Source organism: Carcharhinus amblyrhynchos, chromosome 2 (assembly GCF_965287045.1).
Source record: "Carcharhinus amblyrhynchos chromosome 2, sCarAmb.v2.hapA, whole genome shotgun sequence".
Lineage (NCBI taxonomy): Eukaryota > Metazoa > Chordata > Chondrichthyes > Carcharhiniformes > Carcharhinidae > Carcharhinus > Carcharhinus amblyrhynchos.
The window spans coordinates 101165231-101180238 of NC_137325.1; the positions used below are offsets into that span (position 1 = coordinate 101165231).

The window sequence follows — 15008 nt, forward strand, 5'->3', positions numbered from 1 at the left end:
TACAAAAACTGTCAACAGCAGTTGCATTGCTACCAAAGATGTTTCCCTATTTGTACAGAATCTGTATATGCCCAGAGTGGCACTATAGTTGGGAGTGTTATTGCCTATGCTCGCTAACCTATATTGACCCCTGGTCAAGCAGCATCTTAATTTTAAAATTCTCATCAATTCTCAGTAATTTTCAAGTCCATTCAGGAGCTTACTACTCCCTACCTCTTTATTTGCCTCCAGCCCCACAATCCTTCAAGACACCTACGCTCCTCTAATTCTGGCCCTTTGCCCATTCCCAATTTTAATTGCTCCATCGTTGCTGACTGTTCCTTCTGCTGATTTGACCCCTAGTTCTGGAATTCTCTTCCTCCATCTCCCCACCTCTGACTCGATTTCCTCCTATAAGACATTCCTTAAAACATACATTTGTAACCATGCTTTTGGTCATATCTCCTTATGTGGCATGGTGTCATATTGTGTTTTATAATGCTCTGTGAAGTGCCGTGGGGCATTTCATTATGTCAAAAGTGTGACATAAATGTAAGCTGTGTTGAATGGATGGGAAGGTATGGAAAGTAACAGTCCATTTTCTAGCAATCGAATCTGACCAGTTCTTTTCAGACCATCTAGATTTGATGATTTTTGTATTGATCTTTTTTTAAACATTTGTATCAAAGTTTATCTGTTCCACAAAGGCAGTTAAAAATCGACCAAAAACCATGGTCAACAAAAAATCATGACAACAGCAAGTTAGGTTTGTATAAATGAAGGGCATTCAAATATTTATAATGATGTATATAAATGACACACACACATTTATAATGTATTATGAAGATTTTTATTGATTTATAGAAAGCTATTGACAGAGATATAATTTAAAAGAAAAACGTGTCTTGCAGGGAGAACACATATGGATAGTATTGGATGGACCTGTAGATGCCATTTGGATTGAGAATCTTAATTCTGTTTTGGATGACAACAAAACTCTTACACTAGCTAATGGTGATCGTATTCCAATGTCTCCAACCTGTAAAATTGTTTTTGAGCCCCATAACATTGACAATGCCTCCCCAGCTACTGTATCCCGAAATGGCATGGTGTTTATGAGCTCATCAGTACTCGACTGGAGGCCTATACTCAAAGCATGGCTTCAGAAATTACCCACTGCACAGTCTGATCTTCTTTGGAACTGCTTTGATAATGTTTTCCAGGTATTTATTGTTGTTGTTCAAACAGTGTTTAGCATTAAAGATATTTCACCTCAGTTAAACATTTTGTGTACATTAATCATTTTTGTCCTCAATGTAACTTAAGTTATGATCATAAAATTATTGGATGTGATATTCCAGCTGTTCACACCAGTGGGATCTTCCAGTCCTGCCGTCATGCACCTCACCACAGGCATCTTGGAGCCATGGGGTGGATTCAATGGGAAATCCCAATGACAGCAGCAGGACCAGAAGATCCCACTATCAGCCAATGGTAGGCTGTCTCCTGCCGCAGGAAACATGTAATGGGTAAGCCAGAGTATTGTTATGTTCAGCAAGTTGTCATAGTTATAAATGACATCCTATGCGCCTACAACAAAGGTAGACAATTCCTTCTCGTTATTATTGAGCCATCTGAAGCCCTTGACATAGTTGAGTACATACCCGACATGTCTCTCCACTGTCGTGGGACTTTACTCGCTTGATTTCATTCTTATTTGTCTAGTCTTGGCTGGGGAATCACCTGCAATGAATTCTCTTGCTGCTTCTGAACATAGAACGTAGAACACTACAGCACAAACAGGCCCTTCAGCCCACAAGTTGCGCCAATCACATCCATACCTACCAGGCCACAGAACTATCTGTAACACCTAATCCCAATAAATCCCATGTACTCATCCAGAAGTCTTTTAAAAGACCCCAGCGAGTTCGCCTCTACCACTACCGACGACAGCCGATTCCACCCACTCACCACCCTCTGCGAAAAACTCCGCCCTAACGTCTCATCTGTACTTGCCTCCTAGCACCTTAAACCTGTGTCATCTTGTAGTGACCATTTCAGCCCTGGGAAATAGCCTCTGCGAATCCACTCTATCTATTCCTCTCAATGTTTTATAAACCTCTATCAGGTCGCCTCTCAACCTTTGTCTCTCCAGGGAGAAGAGACCTAGCTCCCTCAACCTATCTTCATAAGACATGCCTCCCAATCCAGGCAACATCCTTGTAAATCTCCTCTGCACCCTCTCAATAGCTCCCACATCCTTCCTGTAGTGAGGCGACCAGAACTGTGCACAGTACTCCAAGTGGGGTCTGACAAGGGTCTTATAAAGTTGCAGCATTACCTCCTGACTCCTAAACTCAATTCCTCGATTATTGAAGGCCAGTACACCATACGCCTTCTTGACCACATCCTCCACCTGCGAGGCCGATTTAAGAATCCTATGGACCCGGATCCCAAGATCCTTCTGCTCCTCAACACTGCTAAGTCTCCTACCCTTGATATTGTATTCCTTCATTCCAGTGGTCCTGCCAAAATGGCAGGACCACTGGTTCTGCAAAGATTGTAGACTTTTCCCCTTCCTATTTTAACCTAAATGCAATCCCTCAGTAACATGATTAACAAACACAGCATTAATTTTCATATATAAGCTGATAATACTCAACTTGCCTGTAGTCACCACATGTTTCAACTCCTTTGCTGTCTTTAAATTGTCAGATTGCTTGATTGACATTCAGTGCTAGATAAGTAAAAATATTCTCCAACTGGGAATTGTGAAGCCATTATCTTTGGTCCCTGCATTGCTGAGAAGACCTATTTTCATTTACATAATATTGCCCAATTCTACCCCTGTCCCCAGTTCATCTGCTGCTGAAACCCCCACGAGTCTTTGTTATCTCTACTCTTGCTTATTCAAATACATTCCTAGTTGGTCTTCCATTTCTATCCTCCATGAACTTGAGACCATCCAAAATTATGTAGCCCATCTCCTCCTGTACACCAAGTTCTATTCATCCATCACTCCTGTGCTCACTGACCTACACTGGCCCGCAGTTAAGCAATAGCTCAATTTTAAAATTCCCATCCCTGTTTCCAAAACCCTCTATGACCTCTTCCTTTAGCATCTCTTTAATTTTCCAGTTCTACAATCCTCTGTGATAACTGTCTTCCTCTAACAACAATATGTTGAGCATTCCCAACTTTAATCACTCCACCATTGTCTAATCCTCCAGATAACAAACTGTGGAGCTCCCTCCCTAAAGCCCTCCCTCCACTTCTCTCTCTTTTCCTCCTGTAATGCACTCCTTAAAACCTTCCTCTTTGACCAAGCCTTTTGGTCATTGGCTCTAATATCTCTTTACCCGGCTAAGTATCAGTGCTCTTGCTAAGCGGCTTGGGATGTATTATGACATTAAAGCCACCCTAAAAATGCAATTTATTATAATTACTTAAAAACTCTACAATCTGCTTTAATGATTTATTCATGGAAATAGTTTGACTCAACACAGCTGGGGTAGAGTTCTGTAGTCTTTGTAATCCAATGCTCCTGTTGGACATTTACATTTAACTTTTCTATTGTCTGATAATTTTATGACAACTTAATATATAATATGAAGTTCTAATGTTAAGAATTGAGGAAAAAGATCAAAATATAAAATTAGGATAAAACAAAAGGGGTAAAAGGGACTGAAGGAGTGTTTTGATATGTAAATTAGTTTACCAGCAGGAAAAACACGTGTTTACCTATATAACTAGAGGCAAAACAATGGTGTATAAAAGAGATGACTTTAAAGTGGAGGATAATAGAATTGGCATGCTAAAATCAGGGTCCACAGGACCAGATATTATATGTTTTTCTCTAGATAACTGGAGAAAGAAATACAATAAAGAGAAACAGCTACCATCATAGCCATCCTCAGCTGCAGAAAGCAAACTCTCCTGAAGATAAGTCATTGCTCAAAGGCTGCTGTTTAAAATCTAAAACTCAAACTGAAAAGATAATCCCTTTGCTGAAATTGAAGGCAGCTTTCCCAAATGTGGTCAAATAAGCTGTGGGTGGTAACTATATCTGAGATACTGTGCATATACAGCCGTCAGTATAGTTTAAAAGCTGGTTAAAAGCAAACTACTGCAGATGCTGGAATCTGAAATCAAGAGAGAAAACACAGGAAAATCTCAGCAGGTCTGACAGCATCTGTAAGGAGAGGAAAGAGTGGACAAAGCCTTGACAAAAAGTCATCTGGACTTGAAACATCAGCTCTTTTTTCTCCTTCCAAATGCTGCCAGACCTGCTGAGATTTTCCAGTGTTTTCTCTTTTGGCATCAATATAGCTAAGTCTAATATTGTAGTGTATTGTAGAACTTTTTGTCATGTGTTTTCTTTTAAATTAATAAATATTCTTTATTAATTGATCACAAAAGACCTGGACTGTTCTCCCTGGTTCGCATATCTTTTGTCACAGTATAGCAAATTGAAAATATACAACACTAGAACCACTGTTATAAGTTACCCTTTTGGATTTTGGGATACCCTCACATTTAACACGGCTACACTACTTTTTGTTGAGACAAAATTATGGGAGTGATTCTCCCAGCTGCTGCACTGCTCGAATAATGTAGTGGGCTGGGAGATATCAGCAGTGGCTGTTTTGTGGGATCCCGCTGAGTGGCATAGCCTCCGCACATCTCCCAGCCAAAGATTTCTGATATAATCAGGCCCATGCTGAAAATTGGTGCAAGGCCGGTTATCAAATGGAAATGTCATGGCAATTGGTATTTCTAGATGATTAGCAAGCCAGAATGTTCTCCATACCTGCCAGCACCTCCCCACTGCTCCAGCTGGGTTTACAACTGCACTCTGTTAATGGGGAACAGGTGGTCTGACCCTACTGCAGGCAAGACAGGCCATTGAGGCCCCCTTGTGAGGTCAGGGGTAAGGTGGGATGCCCCTTGGGCAATGCCAGCCTGGCACACTGGCACTGCCCAAGGAGAAAATTGGCACACTCTCCCAAGGCACTACCAAGGGGGCCTACTGGGCCGGGGAGTCTGTTGGGCATGGTTATTGGTGAGGGGGGATGGTGGTGATTGGTGAGGAGGGATCCATTGCCACTCTGCAAGTGAGGTTGGTGAGAAAGGGAGGGAATGAGGGTGATGGGGCTGCCTATCCAGGTGGAGGGGATGATGTCAGGCTTGGTCATCATGGGGCAGTGTTGGGAGACAATTGGAGAGATTGGGACTGGTGGGGTTGTGGGGGGGCACAGGAGCTGGTCCAGGCAGTTCCGGGAGGTCAGTGATCGGGGATGGGGATGTCAGAAAGCCATTGATGAGGGGCTGTGGGCTGGCCAGCAATTGGAGGCCACCGATCTAGAGGCCAGCAATGGGGGTCACTGTGAATGTGCTGATCTTGGCGCTAACAGGTCAGTGCATATGCAGTGGCCCGCTCAGCGCTATGCTGCTGGCCTCTCAGGTGGGAATAGGCCTGCCCACCACTTTTCAAAGTGAATCCCACAAGGCCACTCCGTGATGCACAGAGTGTGGGGGATCCATTCTGGAAATCACCCTAACAAAACTGCAAGATTTACTCCCATTTACCTGTATGTTGGGAACTTAGAATTATTCTGGGAGGATCCAGGCCTATATCTCAAATCAATGCATACTTTCCTGTAACATTTTGTATTTTTGCAAATACCATTTGTAATGTTTCCTTTACTCTTTTCAAGGATTTGATCAGTTTTGTCTTTACTGCCGTGACACCAAAAATGCAAATTCTGGAATGCATGTACATTAAACAAGCCATTGACCTTTTGCAGGTAATCGAATTGCCTAGTAAAACAAGGATATTTTTATTCTCAAACAAATGTTTCAAGCCAAGTAAATAATGAAATAATGCTATTTTATTAGGGCCTATTACCAGGAAGTGAAGACAAGCAGCCTAGCCCAGAACAAATTGCCCGCTTATTCATTTTTGCGATCATGTGGTCAATTGGAGCCCTCCTGGAATTGGATGACAGGGTTAAAATGGAAATATTTCTGCGGGATCATTCTGCACCACTAGAACTTCCAGTGACTGAAGGAGAAGAAACTATCTTTGAATTTGTTGTCTGTGCTGATGGCCACTGGGAACACTGGTCAAAGAGGGTTAGTATTTAGACATGTAAAAAAAAGATTGAGATATCTCATACAATTGTGGTTAATAGAAGCATTGATATATAACTCAAAAACAATTAACTTCCCACCCAATATTTAGCTGAAGAGTATTTGTGCCTAACATGCATATTTTGCATTTGTCAGCTCCCCAGGCCTGCATGGAAGTGCCGCAAGGAGAGTCATAGAGTCAGAGGTTTACAGCATGGAACCAGGCCCTTCAGCCCAACTTGTCCATGCCGCTCTTTTTTAAAACCACTAAGCTAGTCCCAATTGCCTGCATTTGGCCCATATCCCTCTATACCCAGCTTACACATGTAACTGTCCAAATGCTTTTTAAAAGACAAAATTGTACCCACCTCTACTACTACCTCTGGCAGCTTGTTCCAGGCACTCTCACACCCTCTGTGTGAAAAAAGTACGCCTCTGGATCCTTTGTATCTCTTCCCTCTCACCTTAAACTTATGCCCTCTAGTTTTAGGCTCCTCTATCTTTGGGAAAAGGTGATGACAATCTACCTTATCTATGCCCCTCATTATTTTATAGACTTCTATAAGATCATCCCTTAGCCTCCTGTGCTCCATGGAAAAAGGGCCCAGTCTATCCAGCCTCTCCTTATAATTCAAATCATCAAGTCCCAGTAGCATCCGAGTAAGTCCTTTCTGCACTCCTGGGAAAGGAACAGAATGAAACAGTGCAAAACAGGAGGACAGCTATAGCCTTACAAAATCAATCCTTACCAGGAAATAAAGTGCGAATTTGACAAATGTTATGCTACTTCATTTTTACATTAGCTGTTCCAGCTTTTGCACAATCTTGCTTCTGAGTTATGAATTTGTGTGCTCAAATCCCACCACAGGATTACATCACCTAATCTAAACTGATCTTTCAGTGCAGCCCTGGGAGCTTAGTTTATTTGTCAGTGGCACAATCTTTTGAAAAAAGATAACAAACTGAGGCTCCATCTGGCCTTTCAAGTGTTGCAAAAGATGCCAGGGCACGATTTAAAAAAGACAAGTGGTGTGCATCCTGTGCCCTGGCCACCATTATTCCCTCAAACAACATCACCAAACCACATTAACTGGCCATTCATCTCATCCCTTTTTGGAGACTTTACCATGTACATTCGTGACCACATTTGCTCACAAAGCAACTTCGTCTATGCAGCCGTGAAGCACTTTGGGATGTCTTAAACGTGTGAAAGATGCTATACGGTGCAATTTTATTCTGTAGCAAGTATTTTTGCTGTTGACTGTTATTTTAATTTTCTATTGAAGTTATTGAAGCCACATAATAGTAATTTATGTTGTGGAACAAAAATTGTTATGTTAAATTTTCCCATTTTATGGTTATTTTGCACTAAAGGATAATCTCCTGTAAGATTTATGCTTTATGATGATTTGATGTTTGGTGCAAGAAACATCTTCGGGAGATTGGCCCGGTCAGATTCACAATTTTAGGCTCTTTGTGCAGAAGTATGTCAATCTGATGCAGAAATCTGTATATTTTTGCTTGTAACATAATGGGTGCTGAGTTGGATAGCCCCTGAAAATGGATGTGGGATCACAATTGTCAGGCAGTGGAGGAATATCACAAAAGCTGATGAAGACACAGCATTTTCATTTGATGCCACACTCTCAGCCACCAGCTCAAATGCTGACACTGTGCCTATTTTAGAGAACAGCTTAGGGATAGGATCTGCTGCTGATGAGACACTGGGTATGGATAGACTATAGCCAGGACAGGGAACAAAGGTACTCCAGGTGCCGGCTAGCCAGAGGGTGAGGTATTATTCGGGTTCTGTTGGTGAGGACTCAGATGAGCAGCCAACAGCTAAATGACAATGGCTTTGAACAATAAAATGCTAGGTGCGTTGGGCAACCTGATGCAATACCTGCATTCACGATCAAGGACGGGCATGGAGGATAAGCAGCAACTTGTCACAGGGTTCCGTGCAGAGCTTGAAGCTCGTCCTTTCTAATATAGAAGCGGTGCTCAATCCTATCAGCAAATTTGTGGAGTCAGCACTGCTGCAGTGACTGACAGCCTATGTTACAGCTTCCATTGCAGCATTGGCAGCAGCCACCCAATATATGAGTGCTATAGTGGAACTCAGACTCTTTCCGTGCAAGGTCAATTGGATGCCAGACAAACTCCGATTCATGCTATCATTGCTGTGGATTGCAGTGTGCAAAGGGATTTGCAGAGTGTTGGAACAACTCAGAAATCTGTCCACCAACAGATTATTAGAATTGTTGAGGTGCCACCAGGGGGATTGGCATCATGGAGCATAAGCCTTTCTCAGGAAGACAATATTCATCCTCTTACCCCTGTCATTCTTCCTTTTTTCTTGCTGCTGCCTGTCAGCCTCTCAGACCAGACTGTTGCCACCTGTAGTGAATTGGTGCAGTTTGCTGTTCCTTCTAGGCCTGCAGTGACTTGATATTGCCCTCCTAGGCCACCAGCAGTCTCCTCCACCGAAAGTCTGTAGCTTTCCATCAGCCATGCTGCAACTACTGGGGTGACACTACAGAGGAGTGTTTAGACAGCCAAAGACATTTAGGGAATGTATTAAAGTGATTGGTTAACCTTGTATGCAGCATGGTCTGATGTGATTTATACATTTGGTTTCAAATGTTTATTTTGTGTTGGCTTTTGTTTTTGCTTTAGCAGACACCATGATGGCCAATAACAATAGGAGGAGAAGATTTGGGATGTTGTTGAATGGGGAATTGTGTTTGTGGTTCCTGGTATTGTGCTCAAATGAGTTTTACTATTTGGATTCCTTCTTCCCTTCCTCATCCTCCTTCTCTTTATGCTTCTGAACTTCAGCCGTATAGATGGTGGTAAGGACTTGTTGGAATGATGGGAAGATAGGGGAATATTTGTTTGGCCGGCATCATGTTTGAGGTGGTGGAAGTGGGAAAGAAGGATCGGTGAATATGGTGGCCAGTGGGGTGGAAGGTGAAGACAAAAGTTCTGGGAGGGAGGGAAAGGAGTGAACTGTGTGAGTCAAAAGCTCTACTTTTGCAGTGGAGAGGCATCGTCAGGTGAAGGAAAAGGAAGGCTTCTCAGAAGCATTGATATGGAAGGATGGGGACCAAAATAAATTTGTTCCACGAAGTGGATTGGGAAGAAATGCAGTCAAGGTTTCTTTGGAAATTGGTGACATTATAGTGGATGTTGGTTGAGAACCTATCACCAGAGATGCAATAGAAAGCCAAGGACTGGAAGGGAAGAGTCAGAAATGGACCATTGAAACCAAGGCATGGGTGGACATTGGCAGAAAAGTGGTGAAATTATCCAGTTCAGGCTGAGAGCAGGTGATTACAATCAATTTTCTGGAGAAAGATGTGATGTGAAGAAAAGAACTTGGGTAGTCCTGGAATGTTCCATATGTCACATGCAAAGGCAGGCATAGGGTGGGCTGTGGAGGGAGGATCTGTGACAGTCATGGAAATGATCACCTGATGTTCAGTGCACTTCTCCCTGCCTCCTCCTCCAGCACACTGAAGTTTGATGTTGCAAGTATTCCTATTCAGTTCAGTATCTGTGCTCTGTAAAGATTTATTTAATCGACTTCAAATGCATTTTTATCATTACTTCAAATCTGAGAGTAGATTTGAAGAGACTAGTTATTTCCTCCCCAGAACAAATTCAGAGCAAAATTGAAATTTGACATTATTGTTGCATTGGAAATGAAACCAACAATAATTGAATATTTTCAATGAAAGCTAATTAACAGAAATGTCTGTTTGCAATTTCAGGTGCCTGAATATATTTACCCATCTGACTCTGTGCCAGCTTATTCTTCAATCCTGGTACCAAATGTAGACAATGTCTGCACAGATCTTCTCATGCACACAGTCATGAAACAGGGAAAAGCTGTGTTGCTCATTGGTGAACAGGGAACAGCCAAAACAGTTATGATCAAGGTATGACATTGAAAACTACAAATTCAGATATGAATAAGCATAACATCAACAACTTATATTTATATTTGCACTGTTAACATAACACAACGTTCCATGTGCTTCAGAGACATTATACAACAAAATATGACACAGTCAGAGGGGAGGCAATGGCCTGGTGGTTTTATTGCTATTAATCTAGAAACTCAACTAATGTTCTGGGAAGCTGGGTTCACATCCCACCTTGGCAGATGGAATATATGGATTTACGAATCTACAGATGACCATGAAACAGTTGCTGGGAAAACCCACCTGGTTCACTAACGTCTTTTAGGGAAGGAAATCTGCCTCCCTTACCTGGTCTGGTCCACATGTGATTCTAGAACCGCAGCAATGTGATTGACTCTGAACTGCCCTACAAAAACAACTAGGGATAGGCAATAAATGTTGTCCAGCAAGCAACGACAATGTCCCATGCATGAATAAGGTCAAATGATCAGTTTAGTTGAAGAGGTAAGTTTCAAGAAGTGTCTTAAAGGAGGTAGAGATTGAGAGGTCAAGGAGTGCAGGAAGGGAATTCCAGAGCACAGGGCAAGTCAAGGCAACTGAAAGCACAGTGTGAAAACATGTAGCATTATTGTGGACAAAGCTTTAATAATATATGATAAATAGAATTTGTAGAAGAGATAACAATAGATTAGTTTTTTTAACCAAATGAATAAGGAATTACCCAGTGTAACTAATGAGAAATTGCTGAAAAGAGAGAAGTGCTGCCAAAATTTCTCACCTTGGATTCATCAGGACAAATGCCAAATGCCCATATGCAGCAAGACCTAAACAACATTCAGTCTTAGGCTGTTAAGTGACATGTTACATTTATGCTGCACAAGGATCAGGTAATGTCCATCTCCAGTAAGAAAGAATCCAATCATCTCTTCTTGATGTTCAATGGCATTACCATTGCTAAATCTCCCCAATATCAACATCCTGGAGATGAACATTGGCCAGAAACTAAACTGAACTAGCCATGAAAATACTACGGCTACAAGAGCAGTGAATTCCATAGTGAGTACTAACTTTTGACTCTGCAAAACCTATCCACCACCTGCAAAGCTCAAGTCAGAAGTGCAATGGAATACACTCCACCTGCCTGGATGAGGGCACCTCCAACAACATTCAAGACGCTCGACACTGTCCAGGACAGAGCAGCTGACTTAATTGATGACCATTGATGCACAGTGGCAGCATTGTTTATTATATAAACAATGCACTGCAATAACTCACCAAGGCTTCTGAGACAGCACCCTTCAAACCTGTATGTTCTATTAACTTGAAGGATGGTGGAGCAGATGCATGGGAACATCATGACCTGCAAATTCCCTTCCAAGCCACAAACCATCCTGCCTTGTAACGATATCACTGTTCCTTCACTGACATTGTGTCAAAATATTGGAATTCCCTCTCTAACAGCATAGTAGATGAACCTACATCACATGACCTGCAACAATTCAAGAAGGTTGCTCACCATCAACTTTCCAAGATCATTTAAGGATGGGCAATAAATGCCATCCTAGCCAGTGATGCCCACATCCTGTGAAAGGATACAAAAAGTGAATTGAAATCTTTCTTTCTTTATATTACAATGATAACTATTATTGAAAAATACCTAATGGCCTGCCAAGCATTCAACTTAGAAATAATGGTGGTTCTGCAGTTTGTGGTTTGGCATTTAAATTATTCAAAAGAATATTTTAAGAAAGATTTAACCAATGTAATGAAAATCTAAAATTGTCTCTTTAATCATTTGGGACAGGCAGGCATTGCATAGATAATTGAACTTTTCTACATATTTGGATGGACAGAGAAAATTGATTTTATGCTTCACTCAGCGGTAATACTCTGTTATGTTTTTGAATTGTATTTGAGGTATTAATTTGGTCATTGCACATTAAAATCCAGGGCTACATGAGCAAATATGATCCGGAGGTCCATGCGACCAAAAGTCTGAACTTCTCTTCTGCCACTTTGCCAAATATGTTCCAAAGGAGCATTGAAAGTTATGTGGATAAACGGATGGGTACAACGTACGGCCCGCCCAGTGGCAAAAAAATGACAGTGTTCGTTGATGACATTAATATGCCTGTGATCAATGAATGGGGTGATCAGGTAATTTGTTCTTTAGCTCAGTCACTGAAGCATTTAAAAGTAGTTAAATTTCTTTTGTGTACGTTATCATCTGTTATAAACAAAAGAAAATAGACAAACCTTTAAAGCAAACAAGAAATTTTGTTCCATTCAGCAGGTTTGCACAGAACTTGCTTAAGATGTAACTCTGCTCGTTAAACAGGTAACCAATGAGATTGTTCGACAGCTGATGGAACAGAAAGGTTTCTACAATCTTGAGAAGCCTGGAGAGTTCACCAACATTGTTGACGTACAGTTTGTTGCTGCTATGATTCATCCTGGTGGTGGCAGAAATGACATCCCTCAACGTCTCAAAAGACAGTTTGTAATTTATAACTGTACACTACCATCAAATGCATCCATCGATAAAATCTTCAGAACTATTGCAAGTGGCTACTTCTGTGAGCAGCGTGGTTTTCCGGCAGAGGTTTGTGAGCTAGCCTCAGCTTTAGTATCAACAACTCGCAAATTGTGGCAGGCTACCAAAATTAAGGTATGTAAAATACCAACATCATGCAACATGTCACAGAATGGTGCATGTAAGGAGCTGAGTGGATCAATTAATCAGTTGGTTAAGGCTGACAATTAGAATAGAAAAAAAATGAAGTACTAAGAAGAAGCAATAGAAACAGAAGTGACAGATTATGAGTGGGATTTTCCGGCTGCGCTTGCCCCAAAACTGAAAGATCCCGCTTGAGGTCAATGGACTTTGACATGGTCTGCAACCACCCCCCACCCCCCCCACTCTGCCCCATGATTCCTGTGGTAGGCAGGATAGGAAAATTCACCCCTTTATATAGCATTGTTAGCAAAAAGACTTACAACCTCAGTAGGTGCAAAGAAAATTGGCACAAAGCGAGCCAGGGAGAGATTATGATGTGAAGATGCTGGCGTTGGACTCACAACATTGGCACAAACTTTCGAAGTGCTGCCCCTTCATCAGATGCTATCAAATAAACCTGTTGGACTTCAATCTGGTGTTGTGAGACTTCTTCCAAGGAGAGATTAGATAGAGTTCAAAGATGGGATTTGAAGAATGTTTTTATAGATGGACAAAGATTGAAAGGTTTATGGAGTGAATCAGAACATAGCACCAAGTTAGCTCAAGTTCTGTCACCAAGAAGATGTAATGAACAGTGTGATAAATGGAGATGATAGCTGAAGTGGATAGCTGAAATTGAGGAAGTTTCTTGCCTTGGTAGACTGTCACAACATATGTTCCAGGGTGGGGATGGGACAGGATAGAGTTGGGCCTTATGGCCCCGGAAACAGAATGTATACCGCCACGAGGATTGCTGAGATGAACTGACTATATGAGACCCGCCTGCTTCGCTGGGAGTTTGCCCCAGTTATATTGAAGGCTGTTAATCTCTCTGGCCCTCACCCCTCATATTCCCCATTCACTCCCCATACCACTTCCATCCCATGACCCTTTATATCTGCCATGCCAACTCATATCCCTACACATCATCCATGGAACCTTATACCCTCCATGCCAATTTATGTTAACTGGTAGCATTTCTATATTCATTCATCCATATATACTGTGCATAGAACCAATCAGCCATAAAGCATCAATGGCATGTGTGGAACTACTCAGAAAAAACAGCCATTCACAAACCACTTGAAAAAAAAATTCTGGCCACAACTCTGTAAAAGAAAACTATCAATAACACTTCAAACAGTTAACACCACTTGATTTGGTGCAAGAAATATTAAGCCATTGATAAAAGAGATCACAGAAAGAACACCTTATAACCCTTTAAATATCAATCAAGCAAAATCAATAGTATTCCCCACTTGTCAATACAGAGGTCTTGCTGAGATAATCCTTTTTACAAGTCTTGGTTTTCAGCCAAACACATAAAATAAAGACAGGTGTAAGAACTGGAATGCCTCATTAGGCATTTTCATTGATTTTAAATCATTGATTCTTTTTAATTGATTTTAAATTTAAAAATGCTGGACAAGAAACCCTGATTAAAATGCTCACTGTTGATAATAAATATATTTTCAGCGATATTAATAAAAATGCTTCAAGTTACCATCTTTAAATGAATCAAATAATATATTTCCATGGAACAAAGAAGGAGAAACAATTATATTCTATCATCCTGGTTCGTGGACGATTTGACATTTATGATTATGCAAGTTAATTTTTGTGGACATAGTACTATAACTTAACCAGTACATTTAGGCCATAATTCCCTGATTTCACTCAAAGCAAAACCCCTATCTTTATCAAACTTTTCCTTAATCTCTGTTCTAACAAAGTAAGCCTTATTTTTCAAGCTTTTCTTTATATTCAATATTTCTATTACCAAGTAACATTCCTGTGAACCTATACAGTACTTCCATCCTCATTCATTACCTTCCATAAGTTATGGAACCCAAAATGGCACACAGTATTCCAGCTGTGGCATTTTAAGATTGTACTTGGATTCACAATTACATCTTAATCTTTATGAACTTATGTTTGCCATAAGTTCACAAGATCTTATGAACCTAGTTAACTTATAAAACCTTGTATTACATTACTTTTATCTTAATTTGCCTTATTTAATTGAGATGCTACTTTTAATATCCAGTGAGTTTGGACTCCAAAATCCTTCTGCTCCACATCCAAACTTCCCCCAGAATTATTACTGTTATACTACATAGCATTTACTCACTGTGCATGCAGTTCAGCGAATCAGATCTACGGATCAGCATAGCTGGAAAATTGGAATGGTTGCAAATCCATTACACTGACTTCCAAACTGATTCTTCTGAGAACACAATCTTGCAATTTGA

General features: G+C 41.0%; 1 protein-coding gene across 1 annotated transcript in view; it reads left to right on the plus strand.

Moving 5' to 3' along the window:
- Positions 1-15008, plus strand: part of dnah5l (dynein, axonemal, heavy chain 5 like) — a 326877-nt gene that overhangs the window by 160423 nt on the left and 151446 nt on the right. The window contains exons 47-52 of the mRNA XM_080217022.1: positions 891-1202; positions 5697-5786; positions 5878-6114; positions 9888-10055; positions 11991-12197; positions 12379-12708. Coding sequence (XP_080073148.1) covers positions 891-1202; positions 5697-5786; positions 5878-6114; positions 9888-10055; positions 11991-12197; positions 12379-12708 — 1344 coding nt within the window. The remainder of the gene's footprint in view (positions 1-890; positions 1203-5696; positions 5787-5877; positions 6115-9887; positions 10056-11990; positions 12198-12378; positions 12709-15008) is intronic.